At 47.5% G+C, this 24548-nt stretch overlaps 1 protein-coding gene across 2 annotated transcripts in view; it reads right to left on the reverse strand.

The window, feature by feature from the left end:
- LOC145715355 (xanthine dehydrogenase/oxidase-like) overlaps positions 1 to 24548 on the reverse strand; it is a 59025-nt gene that overhangs the window by 11835 nt on the left and 22642 nt on the right. For both annotated transcript variants that reach the window (XM_081795199.1, XM_081795198.1), the window contains exons 12-26: positions 23616 to 23709; positions 22152 to 22261; positions 19660 to 19844; positions 17708 to 17882; positions 15912 to 15995; positions 13185 to 13354; positions 10970 to 11093; positions 9238 to 9357; positions 8674 to 8770; positions 7578 to 7702; positions 6660 to 6793; positions 6154 to 6241; positions 4962 to 5048; positions 823 to 1014; positions 508 to 653 (exon numbers count right to left, since the gene is read on the reverse strand). In XM_081795199.1, coding sequence (XP_081651325.1) covers positions 508 to 653; positions 823 to 1014; positions 4962 to 5048; positions 6154 to 6241; positions 6660 to 6793; positions 7578 to 7702; positions 8674 to 8770; positions 9238 to 9357; positions 10970 to 11093; positions 13185 to 13354; positions 15912 to 15995; positions 17708 to 17882; positions 19660 to 19844; positions 22152 to 22261; positions 23616 to 23709 — 1931 coding nt within the window. The remainder of the gene's footprint in view (positions 1 to 507; positions 654 to 822; positions 1015 to 4961; positions 5049 to 6153; positions 6242 to 6659; positions 6794 to 7577; positions 7703 to 8673; positions 8771 to 9237; positions 9358 to 10969; positions 11094 to 13184; positions 13355 to 15911; positions 15996 to 17707; positions 17883 to 19659; positions 19845 to 22151; positions 22262 to 23615; positions 23710 to 24548) is intronic.

The raw sequence follows: 24548 nt of genomic DNA on the forward strand, positions 1-24548 counted from the left end.
CAGGGTGCTGTGACTGTACCAGGGAAGACAGTCACTTATGACACTCACTGATGATAGTGGTTAACACCTTCTCTGTGCTTTCTGTTTGGTTTTCTGGGTAACTTAGTGAGGAAAGAGGGCCGGTGTAATTACCCCCATCTTACAGATGTTGAAACTGGGGCCTAAGAAAATGGAGTGACTGTAAGGTCACAGTGATAGATTCATGTTAGAGGCCGCTACATCACTGTGGTGTTCTTAGTCCTTGGCTGGTGTGCCCCAACAGCAGATGAGTGTAAAGGTGAACCATATCGATGGGCTATGATAGTGAGTGAACGCTGTATATGCCCATCTGCCCCCAGGCTGAACAAATCATTTGAGTATCTTAAAGAGATGGCTGGGAGTGGGTCAGCAAACTTAGCACCCTCAAGCACCTTACTAGCTTGGTATTATGAGTATTGCAAATGTGCTGTAGAATATGAAACCCAAGAGAATGCCAGAATATCAGACTCCTCCCCTCCCGGTGCTTACTCGTTGAACTTGTCAACCTCCCTCTTCCGGGCATGATACTGAGAGCTTGCTAGGCATTCATCCCAGCACCTGGGCAAGGTGAACCCCTCAAGCTTCTGGTTGAAGTGGGTCAGGTCCCCTTCCTTATACATGTTTTTCCTTCGCACCTTTGCAAGGAGAGAGACACTGAGGCCTTGTTGGTGGCAAGAGATGAATGGATACAACCTAAAGTTAAGGTTCCAACCCCTCTCCTCTGCCCCCATGGGAGATGCCCAAGACACAAAGCCACTGTCCCCTCAAAGTAGGTTAACCTGTGCCACCAAATTCCCAGCTTACTTCCTCTGCCGGCAGCCCACAGGTCACTGCGACTTCACTCATCCAATGCTCAGCAATGAGCATTCCCTGGGGCCCCCCAAAGCCCCTGAAAGCCGTGTTGGAGGGCAGGTTGGTCTTGCACATCCGCCCAGTGCCCCGGATGTTGGGGATGTTATAACAGTTGTCCATGTGGAATAGAGCTCGTTCCATTATCTGCAGCAGAGGAAACCAAAATGGGAGAGAGCAGTGCACCGATTTCATTGGCTCCTCAAGAAAGGGATGTTGAGGGCTGCACCCATCCTTGCCTTTCCAGTCCCACTGGTCACTGCTCCTCCTCAGGCCCAAATTATTTCTTCTCTGATACGGCAACAGACTCCTTACTGGGCTCCTGGCCTCTGTGTCTCTCCCTCCTCTAATCTCTGCCTCAAACTACAACATAAGGTCATTTTGTGTCAACCTCTTGCTTAAAAATGGCACTTAATCTCTTCAGAGTAAAGTTCATACATCTTTCAGCATGGAACACAAGACTCTTTATGACTTTTCCCCAATATATTTTTTTCCTCTCTTCTGACTACATGTTACTATCACCTGACATGCCCGCCCTCCCCTGCACGTTTCCCATCTACTAACATCCTCATTCAGTTCCTCCCTGGGGAAGCCCTTCCCAGACTCCCCAGTTAGGACTGGTCATTTGCCTCTATAAAAAAAGGAAGATAGAAAAGAAGAAGAGAAAAGAAAAGAAAAGAAAAGAGAAAAAAAGAAAAGAAAAACAGCGATTTATGAATTATTTTTAATTTTTTTAATGTTTATTTTCTTGAGTGATAGAGAGACAGAGCACAAGTGGGGGAGGGGAAGAGAGAGGGAGACAGAATCTGAAGCAGGCTCCAGGCTCAGAGCTGTCAGCACAGAGCCTGATGCAGGGCTCGAACTCACGGACCACAAGATCATGTCCTGAGCCAAAGTCAGACGCTTAACCGACTGAGCCACCCAGGCACCCTTGAATTCTTTTTAAAGCAGTTTCTTTTCCCAGTGAAGTTGTATGGCAAGTAGTTTAAAGAGTCTAATACTTCGTGAAGTACATTTTTGAAACTTGCATGTCTGAAATGTCTTTCTTCTACTCTTACCCTTAACTAATGATTTAGATATATATAGGATTCTTGGTTGGAATTAGGTTTTCCAGTTTCCCTCAACATTCTGAAGGCATTTTGGTAGTGCATTCGAGCTCTCCAGTATTGACAAATCCAATCGATGTCTTTCCAGTTCTTGGAAATAGTTGTGTTTTTCTCCTCCCTGCAAGTTGTAAAATCTTTATCTCCAGGTTTCTCCAAGTTCACAGTGATATAACTTAGCATAGTTCTATTTTCCTTCATTGTGCTTGTTACTGGATGGGCTCTTTTAACCTTAAAGTGTATGCCCATTAGTTTGAGGAGATTTCTTTTTTTTTTTTTCAATATATGAAGTTTATTGTCAAATTGGTTTCCATACAACACCCAGTGCTCATCCCAAAAGGTGCCCTCCTCAATACCCATCACCCACCCTCCCCTCCCTCCCACCCTCCATCAACCCTCAGTTTGTTCTCAGTTTTTAAGAGTCTCTTATGCTTTGGCTCTCTTCCACTCTAACCTCTTTTTTTTTTTTCCTTCCCCTCCCCCATGGGTTTCTGTTAAGTTTCTCAGGATCCACATAAGAGTGAAACCATATGGTATCTGTCTTTCTCTGCATGGCTCATTTCACTTAGCATAACACTCTCCAGTTCCATAGTTTGGGGAGATTTCTTGAGTTACTTCTTGATAGTTGCCTCCTCTCTCTTGTTTCCATTCTTTCTCTCTGAAACTTCTATCATTTGGGTCTCCTGGACTAGTCCTCGAATTTCATTGTATTTTCTTTCCAATTTTTCTGTATTTTTTTTCTTCTGTTTGGAGAGATTTGCTGAAGTGTCTTTCAACCCTTTTGCTTTCAGAGTTTTATCTCACCAGAGTTAGTTTTTATTCTCCAAATGCTTCATGTTTATGGCCTCCTATTCTTTCTTGAAGGTGTAATAACTCATCTTCCTGATGAGATCAATGGCAGCTTTTATTTGTTCGTTTCATTTTGGGTTTGGTTTACTTCCCCATGTATATTCTCTCTCTCAGACAGGCTGCTTTTCGTGCCCTTGATTATTTTAGTCTTAGTCATCCTAAATGTTTTGAGTATGTCTCAATTAATTCCATTTTTGCTTTCCCTTAGCACTCTGTCTAACTTGTACTTCTATTTCATTTTGTGTTTTTTTTTAAATTTATTGATTTTTGAGACAGAGAGAGACAGAGCATGAACAGGGGTGGGTCAGAGAGAGGGAGGGAGACACAGAATATGAGACAGGCTCCAGGCTCTGAGCTGTCAGCACAGAGCCCGATGCGGGGCTCGAACTCACAAACTGCGAGATCATGACCTGAGCCAAAGTCAGACGCTTAACCGACTGAGCCACCCACGCACCCCTCATTTTGTCTTTTGTTATCTGTCTCCCCCACCGTACTGTGAACTTCCCGGGGCAGAAACAATGCCATCTATTCTTTATGTTGCCACCCTAGGCGCTCAATAAATGTTCGCTGGATTGGATTTAAAAGCTTCTAAGATTTTGGGGGACAAGCACTGTATCTTTTTCAATCTGATTTTTCCAAAACACCAAGAGGCCCAGGTTGCAAACGGTGAGAAGACTAAATGTGTTGCTTATTTTGAGCAGTTTTTACACTGCATCTGAAGTGTGAAGTTTTATAGTGGAACCAGTTAGCCCCTAGCAAGGAGGAGTGGCATGGGGAGTGGGGCTAACAGGAACTTCTGTTTGCCCTGAAATGTCTGACTGACTTTTATAAGAAAAGTCTACACGTTTGTACCTAGTATGGTTATAATTTTTGGATTAAAAAAATTATAAAAAGTAATACCACAAAGGTAACTGCTAATTTCAAAATTAATAAAATTAACACAAAATTAACACAGATTAACAAAATTTCATGTCTACACAAGACTAGTATGAGAATGTTCAAAGTAGCCTTACCCATAAAAGCTGAAAACAGGGAACAACTCAAAAGTCTCTTAAGTGGTGAGTAGAAAACAAAAAATGGCCTATCCATATAATGAAATATTATCAAGAGAAAAGAATGAAGGACTAAGGAATCTTAAAACATTATCCTGAGGGGCACCTGGCTGGCTCAGTCAGAGGAGCATGCAACTCTTGATCCCGGGCTTGTGAGTTTGAGCCCCATGTTGGGTGCAGAGATCACTTAAATAAATAAAACTATAAATAAATAATCAATCCTGAGAAAAAAGCCGAACACAAAAGATTACACAGTGTAGAGTCTATTTATATGAATAGACTACAAGAGGAGAATCTATAAAGACAGAAAGTAGATTTGTGTATGTCTGGGCTGGGTAGGGGGTGAGAACGGGAGTGATGGAAAGAGATCACATTCAGGTGATGGAAGTGTTCAAAAACTACAGTATGATAATGGTTACATAATTCTTAAAATTTACTAAAAACCCTTAAATTGTATATTTCAGTGAAACTGTTACCAAAAAAAAGAAGAAAGAAATTCATTACTTAAAATTCAAACATCACAAAAATATGTTACAAAGAAAATGACAGTGGGTGCCCCTCCCTTCATCCCATCCAATCACTGTTTAGTATATGTTCTTTTGGAATTTTCCAGGCACATGATTATATCTATAATAGAGGTATATTCATCTTACAGACACATACATACAATGTCACCATACTCTGCATAAAGTTTTGTAACTGACTTGGCTGGCTTGGCAAAATATCTGAAAAATAAGGAAGGATTTCCTTTTCTTTTTATTATTACTAGGATTTTTTTTTTTTTTTTTTTTTGATGCAGAACTCGATCTCAGACCGTGAGATCATGACCTGAGCTGAAATCCGATGATGCTTAACTGACTGAGCTACCCCGGCACCCCAAAGGAAGAATTTCCAATCTGAAAAGTAATAGGATTATCTCTGTGCTTTAGACCTTAACCAGGGGTGGAGAGCCTCAAGGTGGGGACCAACAGGGAGGCTACCGCAATAATCCCAGGTAGGAAGTGAGGAGGCCTATGCCTGTGGGGCTGTGGGGCCTGCCCGTGACCTCCCAGTCACCCCCCACCCAGAGGCATGGGCGCACCCTACTTACATACTGGGAGAGATCCAGGGTGTTCCCTGCATTACTGTAATGCTCCACCTTCAGAGCCACAACCCTCCCAGTCTTCATGAAGCCAACCTGATGAAAAGGAGAGAGTTCTCGATAGTCCCTTTCCTCTGCCTAACCTGAGTCATCCCCTCCCACTCATGCTACCCAGAGGAAGCAGAAAGAACAAGACATCATACCATGAAAACAAGGTCACCGGAGCTAACAGGTGAAGCAGAGAGGACCTGACATCTCTCCAGTGACGCTCCATGGGTCCTCAACCCTGGACACACCCTCTCCCCACGCTCCCCCTTCCTTCTACCCACACTGGCTCTGAATTTACGAGAGGGAGTGAGGAGGCAGAGAAGGGAGAGCTGGGAAGAGAAACAGAGAGATACTGGAGATATGCCTCACACATTTTGGCCAGCAAGCCACAGCAAGCAGGAATGTGCACAACAAGCAGGAATGTGCTTTCACATCCCTGACCTTAGGTAGCCATCAGAACAAATTTTATAGGCCGTTTCATAAGTAAGGACCTGGGACTTTCTTCAGGTCTGCAAGAATTTGGGAAGAAGGGAAATATAATCCCTTCGGGGGAGTTCAATCAGGAAACAAAACGAGAAGAGGTCACAGGGGGAATGTTCAAAGCCACCTAATGGAGAGAAAGGGCTCCCAGACTGGGATCTGTCAGGTTGTACTAGTGTTTAGAGGGACAGGATGCTGGTCATCCACATAGACTCAGCAAAGGGACCGCCACCCCTGGTCTGGTGGAGCAGGTGCCCACCCTAACAACCTGGAAGCTTTATTTCTTACTGTAAATTACAAAGTAGTCATTCTGATCTTTGCATCTGGCTATGAACACATTAGGTCATTCTGCAGGAGGGATTTACCCCAGGGCTACTGAAAACTCATGCTTCCGAGCCTGAGAGGAGAAAGACTAGGTATGGGGCAGAGAAAATTCACAAAAGGTGTAAACACCATGCTGCGACCTCACTCGGGAAGTGGCCAGCCAGCATCGCCCTTCTATGTTGCTGTTGGCAGATTTAAATTTTTCTCATTACTAATTCTTCTTTGAACTTCTACAGGTATTCGTGAAAAACATAAGAGAACATCCCAGGATCCCTGGATCTTCATCTCCAGGTTTCCCAGTGAGATGGCATTCCCCTTCCGCCCCGACATATCTCCCGACAACTAGAACCTTGTATCTGGCCAAGAAGGGATGTCTGCCACCAGTTATCAGCATGTCCTCGTCACGATCCAGCATGCAGCGCACAGGGCAGCCCGTCCTAAGGGAGGCATCAGAGGGTTAGCACCCTGGGAGGTTCTGCAACAGCCCAATCCTTGGGTCTCAGGGAGGAAGCAAGGGAGACTTCTTTTTCCACCTGGCGCACAAGCAGACTGGAGCTGGGTTGCTTCACTGTCTAGAAATAAAGCTGCTGGACACATGGGGAATGTAAGGATATGATGTGTGCCCTTGCCTTGAGGGCCCTCACAGCCAGGCAGGGGAGGCTAAACATGGATCCATGCATCGAACACAAAGAAACACGTGGTGTTACCCTCACCCCAATGCCCAAGAGTTCTAAAAGCAGAAGGCTGTGAAAATTCAAAGCAAGAGAAATCTACTTCTAAAAGGGAGAAATCCAGAAAGCCTTCTTGGCAGAGGCAGCCTTATTCTCCTTCTCTGAGCTGGCTAGGGGGACTCACTTGTATGCAGCCAGAGCCACTGCCGTGGATACCACAGTGCTCCGGGTCTCTTTCCCTCCAAAGCCTCCTCCCATTCTCTTCACCCGGACCAAAATCCGGTTTGCCGGAACCCCCAACATGTTTGCAACAAAGCTCTGTGGACAAAAGAATAATTACTTGCACTGAACACATCATCTGGACTTACCTCACCCTGACCTAGAGCCGCCCGCCATCCGCAAGCCTACTTAGTGCCGTCAGTTCTGAAATTCCTTGATTCCGGAATCCCCCTCACCTCCCCAGGCAGCCCTTGATCTCGAGGTGCTGAAGTCTAACACTCATTAGTCAGTGCAGACTGAATTCAGACACTTGTTTCTAGCAAGGGGGGTCAGCGGCTGGCCACAGCAGACTTTCAGAGCCAAAGTTCATTTCATCCAGCCAAGAACTGGTGAGTTGCGGGGGTAGGACCAGCTGCCCACAATGCTGGCCAGTACTGTCGCCTTACCAGCAATAGAGAAATGGGGAGCCGCCATATTTGAGCTGCCACAGATAATTTAGTGGTCTCTGTGGCTATCACTAAACCCATCACCCACGTTTTACAGATGAGGAGCCTGAGATCGGATGTGATTTGACCAAGGCCATATCTCACTGGAAAAATGAAAGCCAACTCTTATTAGGTGCTATCCAAGTAGTAAACATCTAGTCATTACAATACCCTACCAGGCCCATTTTATGGAAGAGGAAACCAAGAAAGGTTATGTCACAACTCAGTGACACAAGCTTGTTGGTTGATAGGGTCTGGCTCCAGGACCACTACCCTCAGATACCCTTCTGGACCAGCCGAGATCTCCCTTTTCCCATGTCCTACATCGCCAACTCCTAGTCAGCCAGAAGCTCCCCAGTGCCGTGCCCAGGCCCTGGAGCTGACCCACAGGACGGTACCTGGGTCTTCGTGGTGTTCTGTGTAGACACAAAGAGCTCCATCTCCCCTGCCTCGCCTTTGGGGACAGCGATGGTGCAGTGAGTCTCCAGGTAGAAGTGCTCTTGGCCACCAATGTACAACTCGCCTGGGGAGGCAATGTGACCCTCATGGTGATCCGGAGTTTGCTGAAGGAGAGTGCACTCCCCTAGGGCCCTGGGCAGGAACCAGCTGCTCACACACAGGTACCCTCTAGGTTCCCAGCAGGGGTGAAAAGGGTCTCAAAGCCTTAGCCACCTGGGGGAGCCAAATCCCCCACCCCAACAAAGAAACCAGAATGATACCAAAATGCATCAGGCATGAAGCTATCTTTCACTGCAGATTTTCAAATTATTTTGTAAAATTCAGGGAATGGTAAGGAAGGAATTAACAGATTAACAGATGTGACTGAAAAGCTAAAAATGAGAGCATCTTCTGGAACGGAAGGTATCGGGCCAGTTGGAGAGATGACTCACCAGTGGCTTAGGAATACACTATGGACAATGTAGGAAACAATACCCAAAGGGATGTCACCAGCAGACGGGTGCCCCGCTGCCCACAGGGAGGGCCAGGACCTGTAGCCACTAATTCCCCAGACAGCCTTCTAAATTTCACACACACCCAGCTACCCAGAACCACATACAGATATGTAACCTGGAGACAGGAGGTGGACATTAAGATGGCAGAGGGTCTAGGGGCACCTGGGTGGCTCAGTCAATGAAGCGTTACTTCAGCTCAAGTCGCGATATCCTGATTGGTGAGTTTGAGCCCCTCGTAGGGCTCTGTGCAGACAGCTCAGAGCCTGAAGGCCGCTTTCGAATCTGTGTCTCCCTCTCTCTCTACCCCTCCCCAGCCTATGCTCTGTCTCTCTCTCTCTCTCAAAAATAAATAAACATTTAAATTTTAAAAAAATGAGAGAGGGTCTTTCCCTGCCAATTGTCCACTATTTTGCTACAAACATCAGGAGGACTCTTCTGTTAAAAATTCACTCCCCTGCTCCAGGACTCAAGGTCCAGCTCTTGAATTTAATTCATAAACCAGGGCCAGCCCATACCCCAGGACTATATGGCACGGCCGTACCTGAAACAATGTTGTCTGCTTCCGAAAACCCCTTCGTGAGGTTTCCTTTCTCTATCTTCAGCTCAGGCTCATAAAAGGAGTCTTTTGCTATAGCATCCTGAGGACCACAAAGACGATTCAGTGACCAGACTTTCAGGAGAAGGAAGGTCATTCCCACCAGAGGGAAGAGAGGTTATTGCAACCACCCTCCCTCTTCTCACACAGGCATCTGTACAAGGGTCCTACACAGACTTCAAGTAAGCTTGCATGTAGCCTGGGGCCATGTGCCTCCATTTCCTCAGAGATAGTTGGACACGCTTGGATCTTGAGGAAAAGTAGAGTCCCTCAAGGAACCAACGGGAGCTGGCATTGGAAGGAGGGACCTAGTCTGGCCTCTGGCAGACTGAGTCTGGGATCATGATGGGGAAGTTTTCCAAAGAACACACAATCCTGGGGCTGAAGGGTTTACCTGTTCCTGTCTAATCGAATCCCACATGCTGCTGCAGCCCCCTCTAAAGTATCCCAGTAAAGGTGCCTCCAGGGACAGGGGGCTCACCCCTCCCCATGCAGTCCTTTCTCAGTTACCTCTATTGTGATAATGGCTGGAAGATCTTCATAGGTGATTCTCACTGCTTGAGCGGCTCTCTGGGCATGTTCTCGGGTGTCGGTGACCACAGCACCAATGATGTGCCCAATGCAAGTCACCTGGGAACCGAGCCAAACTGTTAAAGCATATAATGCATTCCTCATGAAGCAAATGATTTTGGATTGCCCAAAAGGCGAAGGAAGTCCTTGCCCCCACAGTTTCCTTAAGGGACATCCAGGAATGCCTCTGGGATCTTGGCATGTCTTTGTCCTACTGTTTGGGATTATGTGCTTCTTCATTGAGGATTTAGAAGTAGTGGAACTGGACTAGGACTTGGAGATCACGAGTATCAAGATGGCAAACTCGCTTTATCTCAGGGACCAATTTCATGATTTACCGCTGGCAGCTTGTTGAGAAGTTGCCCAGGATGGAAAGTGGTGATTGATTAGTCATGTCGCCGTGAGCAGAACGGATGGTACGGAAGCATGAAGTCTATTTGTTGACTCAGATGCACTCCAACACCCTTGTTTTTCAGGTGAAGAGATGCAGACCCAGAAGGCAAGATCATGGTCTTGCCTTGGCTCATTAATAGACCATGACTAAATCTCAGGCCCTGGCTTCCAGTTCCATTTTCTTTCTAGCACCCCTCTCCCTTTGAATTTCTGTTTCCAGATTTACACCAAAAGTTTCTCAAAGGCAGCAATCATGTCTTACACTTCATCCAAATGCCCAGAAGCAGGAGTTCCCAAATTCTGGTTCTCAGACTTGATAAATAAACCAGTTTTTGTTAGATTTTCAGAACAATGATTGTCATTTTCTCACCACTTAATGATTCCATTCCTTCAGAGGCATTTTTCTTCCAAAAATCCCCAAACATGAACCAAAAAAAAAATTGTCCAACTCATCACTTTGCAATATGAGTTTCTGACAGTAGAAAGCCATACTGTCTCTGATAGTTGTCTCTTGAGGACCCAGTTGAGTTGTTAACTTAATTGATTGGGCTGTGGTGGTTTATCCCAGCTAATTCTCACTAACCGTCATGTTAGCAGTAGTCTTAGAGATTCTCGAAATTTACAAAAGCAATTTGTTCTCTTGTTAAATGGAGTCCTTGTGTCTCATAGTTGTAGTTTTTTATTCTCTCTTTCTCTTGTACATTAATAATAAAGTGAATATGCCCTTAGGCAATGCCAACTCATCTCCAATTTGCATTTGAACTGTATTAAAATTGTCAAGTGACTTCCACCCTGAAAGTTTCAAAACGTGTCTATGTGCGTGTGTGTGTCAAAACTCCACATATGCTTGACAGCAATAGATGAATTTTCGTATAAGTGAATTTTCAATACACATAGTGACAGTATTGTGATTTTTATTCTGGTAGTTTGTTTACCATATTTTTATTTTCTTTTCACAAAGGAGCTATTTATCCCCTGAAACCTAACTGGCAGTTTAAAAAATAATCACCAGTCTTGTTTTAATACCAGTTTGGCCTGGAGTCATCCTAACATGTGCAACTAGCCACCAACAATGAAATAAACAAGTAAACATAAGTGAAAGTTAAAAGTGCCACCAGACCGATTCCATCCCTGTACTGATCGCCCTGCACGATGAAGGCCACAGTATGTACCAATGTGTAATCTTTTTAAGATTAAGGATTTGGAGGAATGAGCGCAAACTAAATCTCAAGTGCCCATTCCACTAACTTCATATCTAAAAACAAAATCCAACACATACCTTATCCTTTGCAAACACCATTTCATCATTACCAATTCCAGTTATATTACTCCCGGGAACATCATCAGCAGAGATAAAGCAGACAAACCCTGGCACCTTCTGAGCTTCTGAAGTATCTATGGACCTGCAAGAATGAGCACAGTGAGGGGCCCAGGTGGGAAACTGAAGCAGAAGACCCACCACCAACTGGATACCACTGTCCTCATGTTGATTTTTCCTCCACTCAAATTCCTTCCTTCTCCATCCACTAGTCTATGCTATCCTTTCCAGATTCTGTATTCTATCCTAGCCTACATTCCATAGGCTATCCTACCCTATCCTATTCTGCAAATGCTCATGAAATACGTACCCTGTGAAGGCCACCATGCTGAGTGCTGTGGAGAACAAAAAATGAACAGGACAGGCCCACCCCCATGGACCTTCTACTACGGAACCACATCACAGTGAGTAGCATTTACTCTTGAGAGCTCCAGCTCACACCCACATCACAGCTAATACCCACACAGAATCATCACTTTTGGGCCCTTGCTGCACCACTGATCGAATGTCCCTGAACATCGTCACACAGCCAAATTTGTCTCCCCACCTTCATGAAGCTATCCCAGAAGAGCAGGGCAGCCCGGCCATCATCAGGCCCGAGAGGGAGAACACCTGGAGACTGTTTCACTAATAACAGTCTCTACTATGTTCTGCTCACTCTGGCCCGGGCCCCCAAGGGGAGATAGAGCAGAGGCACCTCACAGAAAGGTATGGAAACCACTCTGAAGGGCCGAGCAACTTCCAACAGGCAAACCTCACCAGAGCCCAGAACGTCATCATCATTATCCTCCTTCTACATTTGGGGCAACTCAAGCTCAGGGAAATTGAGCAGCTTTTCCAAAGTCACCCAGCAGAGAGCAACGTAGGTGGGATTAGGACTGAGGTTAGGTTATGAAGAGCCAAAGCCAGGTCCTCGCTTCTTTCCAAGTGCACGCAGCCGGGAAAGCCCAGGTCACTGCTGTTACTACAGAGCCCCCCACCCTCCTCCATCCATTCACACATCGCTCAGATGGAGCAAAGAACGTAGACAATGTGGATCGTGGCCAGTGTGGTCAGTGTGGGCTCAAGACAAGGATAAAGCAAATGAATTTACCCCAGAGATGGCAACCACATCGTCTGAAACAGTTTTTTCAGAGAGCTAGAAGACTTTACTTACCTGTTAAGTTTTCTCGGTGTCCAGGTTACCATTCCTGCAGCCTGTCTCCAGGCAGCTAGGAGCGCCAGAGGGAAAAACCAATGATGGGGAGACGGGATCCCTAATCCAAGCAGTGGCAGCGCCCAAGGGAGGGTTTCTCCTAGCTGCTCTGTTCAACAGGATATGTGTCTGATGCCCACCAGGAGATCAATGCAGTCTCTGGCCTGAACATCAAGAGGCAGCACAGCTCGGCTGCTAATGCTGCCTGGCTTCAAACTCCCGCTTGGCTGCTTACCAACTCTGTCACCTCGGGCACGTAACTTACCGCCCTTGTGCCTCAGCTTCCTCATCTGGAACATGGGGATCATAACAGGACCTGCCTGTAGGGTTGTTGTGAGGAGTAAAGCTGCCAATGTATGGAAAATGCTTTAAAGGCCGCAGCAAATATTAAGTGCCACATGAGTGTTGGGTATTGCTATTATTATAGAGGTGGCGATGCTTGTCATTTGGGCTCTCCAAATTCAACAAACGGGCACAGGTGGCTCTTCTCTGCTAGGTCCTTTGCAGACTCTGTCACTGATCATCATGAAAACACCCGGCTATGAATAGAGACACTGTGAGCTTAGGCATCCCAGGCCAAGGTCACAGCTGGTAAACACTGGAACAGAGACTCGATCCCGGGTCGGTCTGACTCTAAGGCCACGCTCTTCCCCTTAGTGCTGACTCAAGTTCTCCTGAAATACTGCATTGAAGTTTAGCCCAATATCAAAGTGCAGAGCTGACCTGCTCCTGTTAAAAGCTCCTCACTGCTTTTTGGCTCAAGTGCAATGTCCCGGTTCAGCATTCCGAGGCTCTCCTGTTCTGGCCCCTGCCTATGCCTCCAACAGCATCCCCTCACCCTGCCAGGCACCACTGAGTCCCTAACCTCTCCCGCTCCTCTCCAGGCTGGTTTTCAGGTGAGTTCCCAGTCCCTCTCTAGACTGGAAGGCCCTGGAGGAGCTTCCCAGCACCCTCCTCCCTCAGGATATTTACTCCACTCACTTGATCTTGGCGTGGGCCCGGGTGCTGGTGACCAACCGGAGGGACAGCTCATTCTCGTAGCGAGGGATGTCGTCACAGTACACGGCCTCCCCAGACGCTTGCATGGCCGCGGCCAGGTGGGGCAGGGGCCGACCCACCATGTCCTCCTCGCACTGACCCTTGGGCACCTCCTGGAACAACATGGTCATCAGTCAAGCTGAGCTGCATAAGACACTGTTTCCCTACAGGCCTGGGGAAACTGCAGGGAGCTTCAGGCCAAAGCAAACCTGAGTGAAGACGGAGGAGGCAGGAGGGACACAGGGCAAAGGAACAGACCAGCAGAGCCGAGGTGGTCACAGTGTCCCCATACGGGGGGAAAAATAAATAACTAAAGAAGAACCTCAATGTGCACTCGTGGGGGGTGGAGTAAAAAGCTGGTGCTACGTGCATCCAATCAAACAGTATGCAACTATTAAGACATACTTTTGAAGACTTTAAATTAGAAGGCAAGAATGTTCACATTACATGTAAACACAGGACATAAAACATTGTGTGTGCGTATGATGATTTGAATTCTGTAGGAAAAATATGTATGTTATAAACATAGCATGTCCATGTCCATATATGCAAAGGAAAAAAAGGAAAGAAGTCAACAAAAATACATTGATTTTCTCTTGGAGGTGGGATCTTGGGGTCATTTTCGTTTCTTCTTTATATCTTTCTGTACTTGCCAAAGTGTTCCAAAATGGATTTGTAACAAAATTCTGTTGTATGTGGTTTTTCAAAGACATAATAATAATGGCTAACATGTCACTGAGTATTTAATATATCCCAGGAGCTAATCTAAGCTATTTACTTTTACTAACACATTTAATCCTCAGAACCATCCTAGGAAACAGGTGCCATCATAGGGACACTTGCAGGTGGGCATAATTAACTTGCCCAAAAGCCACAGAGAGGAAGTGACTTGTCGAAGGTTACACAGTTACAAACTGGCAGAGTTTGAATTCAAGTCCTGGCAGTGGAGCCCAGAGTTCACACTCTGGACCACTAGCCTCTACTGCATGGTTCCACAAGTTGTGGCCTGTGGGCCAAATCTGGCCCACTGCCTGCTTCTATAAATAAAGTTTTATTGGTACATACCACACACATTCATTTACGTGTTACCTCTGGTTGCTCTTATGCTATAATGACAAAGTTGAGGAGCATCAACTGAAACTATAGGGCCCACAAAACCCAAAGTGTCTACAGAGAAAGTTAACCCTTTACCTAGTGCTTCTCAAAAACTTGCCATTAGGGAATTAAAAGCAAAAGTGAATTACTGGGACCTTATGAAGATAAAAAGTTTCTGCACAGCAAAGGAAACAACCAACAAAACTAAAAGGCAACCAACGGAATGGGAAAAGATATTTGCAAATGACACATCGGACAAAGGGCTAGTATCCAAAATCTATAAAGAGCTCATCAAACTCCACACCCGAAAAACAAATAACCCAGTGAAGAAATGGGCAGAAAACATGAATAGACACTTCTCTAAAGAAGACATCCGGATGGCCAACAGGCACATGAAAAGATGTTCAACGTCGCTCCTTATCAGGGAAATACAAATCAAAACCACACTCAGATACCGCCTCACGCCAGTCAGAGTGGCCAAAATGAAGAAATCAGGAGACTATAGATGCTGGAGAGGATGTGGAGAAACAGGAACCCTCTTGCACTGTTGGTGGGAATGCAAATTGGTGCAGCCGCTCTGGAAAGCAGTGTGGAGGTTCCTCAGAAAATTAAAAATAGACCTACCCTATGACCCAGCAATAGCACTGCTAGGAATTTATCCAAGGGATACAGGAGTACTGATGCATAGGGGCACCTGTACCCCAATGTTTATAGCGGCACTCTCAACAATAGCCAAATTATGGAAAGAGCCTAAATGTCCATCAACTGATGAATGGATAAAGAAATTGTGGTCTATATACACAATGGAATACTACGTGGCAATGAGAAAAAATGAAATATGGCCTTTTGTAGCAACATGGATGGAACTGGAGAGTGTGATGCTAAGTGAAATAAGCCATACAGAGAAAGACAGATACCATATGGTTTCACTCTTATGTGGATCCTGAGAAACATAACAGAAACCCATGGGGGAGGGGAAGGGAAAAAAAAAAAAAAAAAAAAAAAGAGGTTAGAGTGGGAGATAGCCAAAGCATTAGAGACTGTTAAAAACTGAGAACAAACTGAGGGTTGATGGGGGGTGGGAGGGAGGGCAGGGTGGGTGATGGGTATTGAGGAGGGCACCTTTTGGGATGAGCACTGGGTGTTGTATGGAAACCAATTTGACAGTAAATTTCATATATTAAAAAATAAAATAAAAAAAAAAAAAAAAAAAAACTTGCCATTGACAGAAAGTTGTTGTTTTGTTGTTATGGCCAGGAGAACTCCTGGCTTTGCACATCAGCCCCACAGAGGCACCAGAAAAGACAAAATCGGGACAACAGGTTTTTTTTTATTCTTTAAGGAGCAGGTGAAGATGAGAGTAATCTCAAGAGAGACAAAATTTAGGTACGGAAGGAGGAAAAGAGCTTCATTGACATTAATACGATTCCCATTTTCTTCACCGGATATTTATGCAAAGCAGTAGGAGCTTTAAGCACCTACATACGACTCAAGTCAGTCATTCACCAAAGGTCAGCATCATCTGATGTGCCCTGCAAGGGCCTGTGATATCAGCCATACATCAGGTATACTCACTTGGAAGAGCTGGACGTTGGCTGGAGGGTCTTTCTGAAAGAGTAAGGTGGCACTGGCATGGGTGGGGTCCAGCTTGCCGCACTTCTGTGGAGGTAAGTTAACAGTAGTGATCATGACTAGTTCTATCATTGATCCCACCCTTGGTTGTCCCCAAGTGGCAACAGTAACAACTGTTCCCCTCACCTCCTCATCGTACACTCCTCGTGCCGGCTGGATCTATCTCAACATCAGAACGTGGGCTCTGAGAGCCCAGCATTTTATAACAGCCTCGGGCCCCTTCCCACCCCTGCAGCCTGCATGGTGAACGTTTGTGCTTCCTCCAACACACCAAATGGTTTCCCTCCCTCCTGCATTTATTCACGCTGCTCTCTCTCTCTCCTTGCCTTGCTGGAAACCTTCTTCCTCCTCATTTCTATGGGAAATATTTAATGATATGGAAAATGCGCACAATATAATCTCAACAGAATCAGGGGAAATGGAAAACTCTATATGCAGCATGACCCTAAATCTGTTTAGAAAATGATGTGTCCAGATCAAAAGATAGGAAGACGACAGGTATGTAGAGAGAGGGATGGAAGGAGAGATAGAAAGAAAGAGAAAAGAGAGAATGACAGAAGATGGACAAATGAATGTAGGAAAAAGATCAGAGGAAAAAGCAAGACTAGTAGCAGTGGTTTCCTCTAGAATCTGAGAGAAAAGCTATTTAATTAAAAAGAAAAGTAATAAAAAAAGTATTTAATTTTTTATAAAAAGTTGAAATGTTTTTTATTTTCTATTTTAATTTTTAATATATTTCTGTGTTTTTAAGTTTGCCACAGGAAATGTATTACTCTTATAATCAGAAACTACTCAAGGTGCCTGGGTGGCTCAGTCAATTAAGCATCTGACCCTTGCTTTCAGCTCAGGTCATGATCTCACAGTTCTGAGGTCGAGCCCCACGTTGGGTTCTGTGCTGTCAGTGCAGAGCCTACTTGGGATTCTCTCTCTGCCCCTGCCCGCTCACTTGCATGCATGGACTCTCTCTCTCTATCTCTCAAAATAAATAAACAAATGCTTTTTAAAAAGAAAAAGAAGAAAGCTATTAGGGATGCTTTTTAAAGAGGGATTTCTGTCTGCGGTCCCCACATCTGTGGAAGCTTCTCTCCTTTGCACTCCCCACGCCATCTGCTCAGTTGTCACTCTAGGCTGGCCTTTAGTGATCACGTTCTCTCCCACACGAGGCTGCCCCCGGGGCCAAGTGCAATGTTATGCATAGACGGTGCAAAGTAAATGCTTACTGAACCAATATGGGGAGCTGGGCTTCCGCTCAGCCATACCCTTTCCAGAATGCACACCCTCTCCGTGACCACTGTCTCCTGACTGCAGCAGCACCCATTACATTCTCATTCCACCCTCTACCTTCTCATCTCACTCCACGTTCTATTCTAACTACAAAACCACAGTTGAAACAGCTAGCCTGTCAAAAGGATCATCTGGTCTACCACCCAGATCAGCAGATTTCCCAACTGAGATTTAAAGAGAGTTGTGACCTATTCAAGTTTCAAGGGAGGGACCAGAACCCTAGTCGTTGACGCCCAGTTCAGTGTTCTGCCTCTCGACCATCCCGTTGGTTCCCATCTCCATGTGGCTCCCTGGGCCGTGTGTCCTTGGAGCAAAGGCTCCTCTGTCCTTAGATGTCAGAAGGGAGAAGCCAATTTACCACCTGGTCCACCGTACCCCTCCCTCAGACTGGCTTCCTAAATTCCCAAACAAAAGTCCTGCAGAGAGTCTGTATCTTGCCCACACCCCACACTCACATCTTTCGAGTTCTGTATGCCCAGTTTCTGAAGCACTGTCAGGTAGAACTTGAAGAAGAAGCTGAGGGTGAGGGTACGCCGAAACTCCACCATGCCGCCAGGGGCGTCGGGGGCCAGGGACAACTCCTCCGCCAGGCCCGCACACACGTTCTGCAGCAGCTCCTCGTTCCAGAAACTGCCAGAGAGCAGAAGGCGGGAGAGCGCTCCTACTCAGCCATCAGAATCACTTGTGTGGGGTGGTAGGCACAGGGCCGTAGTCATATGAAACTTGGTTCAAAATTTGGCTTGGATACTTATACTTGTGTAACTTTAGGTAAGTTACTTGCTTGAGCCTTAGTTTCCTCATCTTTTTTAAAACACTTTTTTCAATGTTTCTCTGTTTTTGAGAGAGAGAGATGCAAGTCAAGCATGGGAGGGGCAGAGAGGGAGGGACACTAGGAATCTGAAGCAGGCTCCAGGCTCAGCACTGTTGGCACAGAGCCCGATGCGAGCTCAAACTCATGAGCCCTGAGATCATGACCCTGAGATCAAGCAAAAGTCAGACACTTAACCGAGTGAGGCACCCGGGCACCCCTCAGTTTCCTAAAATTTAAAACTAGACACAATTTGGGTGCCTTGATGGCTCAGTCGGTTGAGCACCCAACTCTTCATTTCTGCTCAGGTCAGCCCCACTTCTTAAGATTCTCTCTCTCTCTCTCTCTCTCTCTCTCTGTCTCTCGCTAAAATATAAAAATAAATATAAATAAATACATACATACAGAAATAATACAAATAAAAATAGACACAATGTTAAAACGACCACAAAATTATACTAACTAAATCTATTCAGTCCTTATAACGCCCTAAGCAATGTCCTCCGTGCTTTTTACGAAAGATCACTTTTCATTTCCATGTAAAAATGTAGCATGGAAAATCTGTATACTCCTTTACCGATGAGGAAACTGAGGCACGGGAAGATTTGTAACTTGACTTCTCTGAGCCGTCTGGAAAGTGTTGGAGCCAGGCATCGGAACCAAAGAGCCAAACGCCAAACGTAAGCCTCATTTATCCATCTGGTTATTGGCAGCGTTACAGAGGCCAGCGCTGGGGAAGGGCTCGGGATAACTGCTGCCACACACTAGCCACGGTAGTAGGAGTAGCCCCAGTCAGAGTGGAGCGGGAGGGGCAGCAGCAATACCGCAGGAGGGATACTAGCAGTGGCCGGAACAGGAGCAGCAGAAGTAACAGCCGTGGTAGAAGCAAAAGCAGAAGGCGTAGAAGTCGTGGAAAGAGGAACAGTGGTGAGAGCCGTAGCAGCAGCGCTGGTGACTAGTAGCGGGAGGAGCAGCAGAGGCACAACCGTGAGTCGTGGCGAGAGTCACGGTGGGGACACACACAACGGTGGCAGCAACAGCATTCACACAGTGGCAGCAGCAACGCTGTCGGCAGTACTCTCGGGAGGAGCCGCAGGAAGAATAGAGCCGCAATACGAGCATCAGCGGTAGAGAGACTGCAGTGGTGGCATCGCTGGGAACAGCAGTGGAAGGCACAGCGGCAACACTAGTCCAAGGAGAGACGGTGGCAGAAACAGCAGCAGTGACAGCAGCGGGAAGAGTAGCAACAGAAGCAGCAGTACCAGTGTGAGTAGTGCCAGCCGCAGTAATTGCAGTAGAGGCCCAGCCGTGAGAGCAATGGCAACGGCGGCCGCTCGTGGCCGCAGCAACGGCGGGCCCAGCGGTACCAAGAGCAGCGGAGTCGTAGCAGGCAGGGTGGAACCAGCGCAGCAACAGCCATGCTACCAGGAATCGAGCTACGGGTAGCGGCAGTCAGGGTGGCAGCAGCGGTAACCCCGGTAAGGGCGGAAGTCATGGCTGTAGCGGCAGCAAGAGTAACGCCGCCGGCAGTCCCGGCAGCTAGCAGCACTGCGGGAGTCGGAGCGGCACTGGTCGTTTCACTCTGCCGGCAGCTCTCACTTTGCTATCTGCTTCCGCGTGGTCTTGAGGGCCGAGACGGTTCTGTCGTGCATTCCGCCGTAGCAAAGGGCCAGCTCCTTCACCTGCGCGGTTCCCGGGTTGAACAGGACCCTCATGCCGCTGGTCACCTTGGCGATGTCATCTTCTCTCCGAGAGGCCTGCTTAAAGGCTGAGAAATACTCACCCTGCAAAACAAGAGAAAGGTTCCTGCTTCTCCCCTGCATTTGCTACAACTGCAGATGGTGAGGCTGAAGCACGGGGGTGAAAGGGCAGGTGAAGGGACAGGGCCATGGCAACCCCGCAAGGGGCTGCCGGTGGGACTCAAAGATGTGGGCGGTGCCGACTGTCCCGTGCTCAGCACGAGGCCCGGACAACACTCCCAGAAGCTGGGAAAGGGGAGAGATTTCCCCTGTCGGTCAGGAACACCCAAAGTCAAGGAAAAGGAGAGCAGGGTTGGGAAGAGGAAAGACATGTTCACAAAGGCTGCTTAGGGTCCCCCAGCCCCCAGTCCTCCCATCCTGGCGCCCAGCTTCAGAGCCCACCCAGCCTCTCGGCTGTGCCCAAACCTCTGTTGGCTTAACTGCCTCTCGAGCAGATACAACGAGATGCCACCGGGCGTGTGAAACGCACCCTCACCCACGCCTGTGCACGTGCTCTCTCTAGCTTGTCTCTCCCACTGGTCTATTGTTCACGGTTAGAAACCTTGCTTCCTGAAAGAATGAACCACACTATGAAACACTAGCTCCCTTTGTGCTTTGACCACACATTTCCCACTGGGCTCCAGGCAGGCCCTGTCTGTCAGGATAGGAGGGCTGCGTGAGTCGCTTTCCAGGTAAGAACGATCTCATATCAAGCCCTTTCTGGCCAGGTTCTGCTTGAGGTCTGAACCCACCTAGCACCGCAAATTCTGATTAACGTCAAAGGCAGAGGCTTAAGGGAAGCGTTGTTGAGAAAGCCCAACGAGGCTCACTGTGGACGCCCACACTGGCCACAAGCTTCTGTTTGAAGAAGTCATCGGGCTTCCTCCTGACCATGACGCTAGTCCGGATTCCCGATGTCAAGCATGGCCCCGGGACCGTGAGCCTGGAGTCTGCGCTTGGTTCTGGAACAGGACTGTGCCAGTCCACGGTGACGCGTCCACTGGGGTGCCACGCCATGTCAGTGTCAGATTGGCAGCTGTCCTTTCTTGAGAAATCCTCCCTACTTCTGGGTATTAAAATCTCCTTTCTGTCATGACATGGTTTTTGTTTTTAAAGATTTTCTTCAGTGTATTTATTTATTTTTGAGAGAGAGACAGAATGAGCAGAGGAGGGACAGAGACAGAGAGAGAGGGACAGAAGATCTGAAGCGGGCTCTGTGCTGACAGCAGAGAGCCCGATGTGGGGCTTGCACTCACGAACCGTGAGATCGTGACCTGAGCTGAAGTCAGAAGCTTAGCTGACTGAGCCACCCAGGCGCCCCTATGAAATGTTTTTGGCTAATGTCCCTATCTGGCAAAATAAAAACTGGACTCCTGTATGCCTGTTCCCTCCTCCCTTCTCCAACTCATAATTAAAAAGAGGAAAATTTACTGATCTGTGAAATACAAAAAGTCTGGGAATCACTGCTCAAAATGGTCTATAAGGACAAGCTAGAAAATCAGTAAGAAACCACCTCAGGGACATCATGGCTCTAATTTATTTAGCATTCTCATTAAGGGGGCCAAAATTAGCATGGGCGAACATGCCTCGTAACGCGCGCTCAAGCGCTACCTGGGTAAAACTCCTAATACTCTCCATCACAGCTGCTTTCCCAGCCTCACACAGATCAGTTTTCTACACGGCCCATTATGGAATGTGTAGCTGGTGAGGGAGGAGAGAAAGGCACCTGGTGACGCCACCACGAGCCCCCAGGAACAACAGCGAGGCAGCCAGAAGTGCCCAGACTTGCCTCAACAGGACAGAAAAACCTCCCATGAGCAGAAATGCAACCACGCCAACTCAGAGCAAGGTCAGCAAATAAACACCTCATCAACATGTGTGGGCCTGACCCACGGGCAGCCCCTCCACTCAGCGTGCAAGCCCCAGTCTCCTCTGACCTGGGACAGAAGTGCTCAGTGGCTGGATGTGCTCTTGAAATCATGTTGCTAGCTACCAGATGGAGATCCCCACTGGTTTCTGGACATCGGCCTGGAAACTTAGGCATTCCTGATTTCAATCCACACGATAACCTCCCGGGTAGGTAACACTGTGTCCGTTTTACAGACGAGGAAGCTGAGGCTCAGAAATCTGAAACGATTTGCCCATGATCACGTGCCATGAGTCCATGGAATGCCCTCTTCCCTGCCCTGAAGCTCTTCATTGCCCAGAGAACACTATGGTTGGTGAAAGGCAGTGTTCAGAGACTTTGTTAAAGTTGAGAGATGCTGAGCTTGGTCCCCGAGGCAGACTCTGGTCTCTTGTCTGGAGCCTCGCTGCGGTAAGAGTGACATGGGACGCTCCTGAGCAGCTCACCTCCCTGCTGTAGGGGATCTCGATGGAAAGCAGTATCTCCTCCGGAGCTAGCAGGGTCTTTCTGTACGCGGGGAAGAAGGTGTGATCCATCCGAACCGTCCTCCTGGTGCCTGTACACAGGCCGGATGCAGAGCGGCCAGTGTGAGAAAGCAGAGAACGAGGCACCGGTAAATTCCCCATCCTGGTCTCTGGTACCCACAGTCAGAGGGCAGTGCTGGCACAATTAGGGCCAAGGTCCTCCATCTAAAATCCTTACGCAGGGATGTGCTGGTGAATGTTTAACAATGGACTATGTGTGGGCGGAGGGAGTCCAGATTTGCAGTACTTGCTAATTTCTACGGTCAATACTCCCACCATAGCCAATTTCAGGCTCCCGGAGTGACATCAGTGAACATGAAGTTGGAAAGAGGGTGGCAAAGAGTTGACATGACACGTCTGCTGTCCTCTGAAAGGACTGCCTACAATGGTTGGCCATGGCTGTCTTCTGGGAACTTGCATTTCAGCAGATTCCCCGATAAGATGACTGACTGTGTCTAAACTGTTCATACAAACAGCATGGTTTATGCTGAACATCTGCTTTCTGTCTGGGTGCCTGGGCTTTTGGTACCTGCCAAGAAGGGCTACGCAAACAACCCCCCAAAAAGCCCTAGCTGTTCAGTCTCTGACGAGCTTCCCCGGCAGACAACACTTCACGTGTGTTATCACAATGCAGCTTTTGACTGAGGGAATGATGTGTGTCCTCTGTGACGCCACCGGGAGAAGTCTCTGGAAGCTTGTGCCTGGATTCCTCCAGACTGTGCCCCAGGTCCCTCTTCACTTTGCCAAGTTTACTTTGTGTCCTCCCACTTAATAAGTCATAGCCATGAGTATGACGATAGGCTGAGTGCTGGGAGTCCTCCCTGACTTCCGAGGAGTCATCAAAACTGGGATGGTCTCGAGGACCCTCCAACAAGGACGGTGCATAGCAGCATATCATTACTTAGCATTTCCACTCTACAGATATAACAGATGGGAATAACTCTAAGGGCATGGGCAATAGTAAAATAAACTCAAATATTAGGACGTGATGAATTTTGAGCACTTATTACCTTTATTTTTAATGTAATTTATTTTATTGTAAGTTTCTACAATTCAATTTTTAATAATGGCCATGTCTATCAAACACTCACAGACTCCCTGAAAATCCAGCTGTGGGCTGTGGCGAGCCAGTGCATTCTGGCTCTAGCACACTACTAGGTAAGGCTTCTAGGTGACAGATCCTGTTGGGAATTCTTAATAAGGAAATGGTCTGGCTCTCCTGGCCCCCAATCTGGGTATATCTCCCTTGCAGTTCCCAGGGATCCAAACCTTAGGACGGCTGGGTCATTGAATTGTGGGCCCTGTCTCTCCAAAAAGTCACCTATCTTGTGAGCCTTCTCCCCCGTGGGGCCCTCTTTCCTGACTTCTGCATGACGTAGCTCTCACCTGTGGACACGATGGTCAGCTTGGCCCCACTGGCCATGAACACAGGGTTGAGGTCAGAGATGGGGCTGGCGGTGATGATGTTCCCTCCGATGGACTAGAACAAGCAGAGAGTGTGCGTGAGAGCCCAGCCCACCCAGGAAAACCTTGCTCTCACAGCAGGCTGCAGAACACAGGGCAGGTGGGGGACACCTGCCTGCTGAAGGCACAAGACCGGCGTAACTCAAGCATCCAGAACCACGTGCAAAACCTGAGATCCGAACACTTGGGATTGGATCTCAGCTCTAAAATTTACTCGTCGGTAATGTGGGTCAGCTCCTTGAAATCTGCTCAGTTTCATCCAAACTTTTTCTGAAAGGGTTGAGGTGGTTTATCACATGATGCAAGCAAATACTTCCTGGAAGTAGATCCCCACCCAGCTGCAGAATTTAGTGGAGCTTTCTGAGCTTCTGTCTACTCAGCCACAATCAGAGGTGTCAGGTGCTTGGGGTAGGGTGAAGGAACGGGGTGGGGGCTGTTTCCTTTGGGTTTTGTTCTAATTGAAAACAACAAAATAGAATGGATGGGGTGGCTTTCCTTCCCTCCCCCCCCACCCCCGCCTACCCTACACCGTCAGCTGTTGTGAGCCGCCGATGGTCCTGGGTGTGTGAATGCCGCTAGCAAATGGGGAACCTGGGGGCTAGTCTGGAGTTTAGTTGTGAACAGTCAACAGCTGGACCCCTCCCTCCTCTCTGGGGGTGTCTACCTCTGGCTCTCCCCCCAACGATGAAAGGTAGTCCAAGACTACATTTGGCTCAATCTCTCACCCACTTGCTGATAGCTTCGGCCAAGTTCAGGAACAAGGTGGGCAGGAGGCTCCATCTTGCCAACCTCAGGGGTAAAGACTGAGGCACACAGCATGTGTTTCCAAGAGTGACCCGCAGGCCCCCTTCCCCA

Source organism: Panthera onca, chromosome A3 (assembly GCF_046562875.1).
Source record: "Panthera onca isolate mPanOnc1 chromosome A3, mPanOnc1 haplotype 2, whole genome shotgun sequence".
Taxonomy (NCBI): Eukaryota; Metazoa; Chordata; class Mammalia; order Carnivora; family Felidae; genus Panthera; species Panthera onca.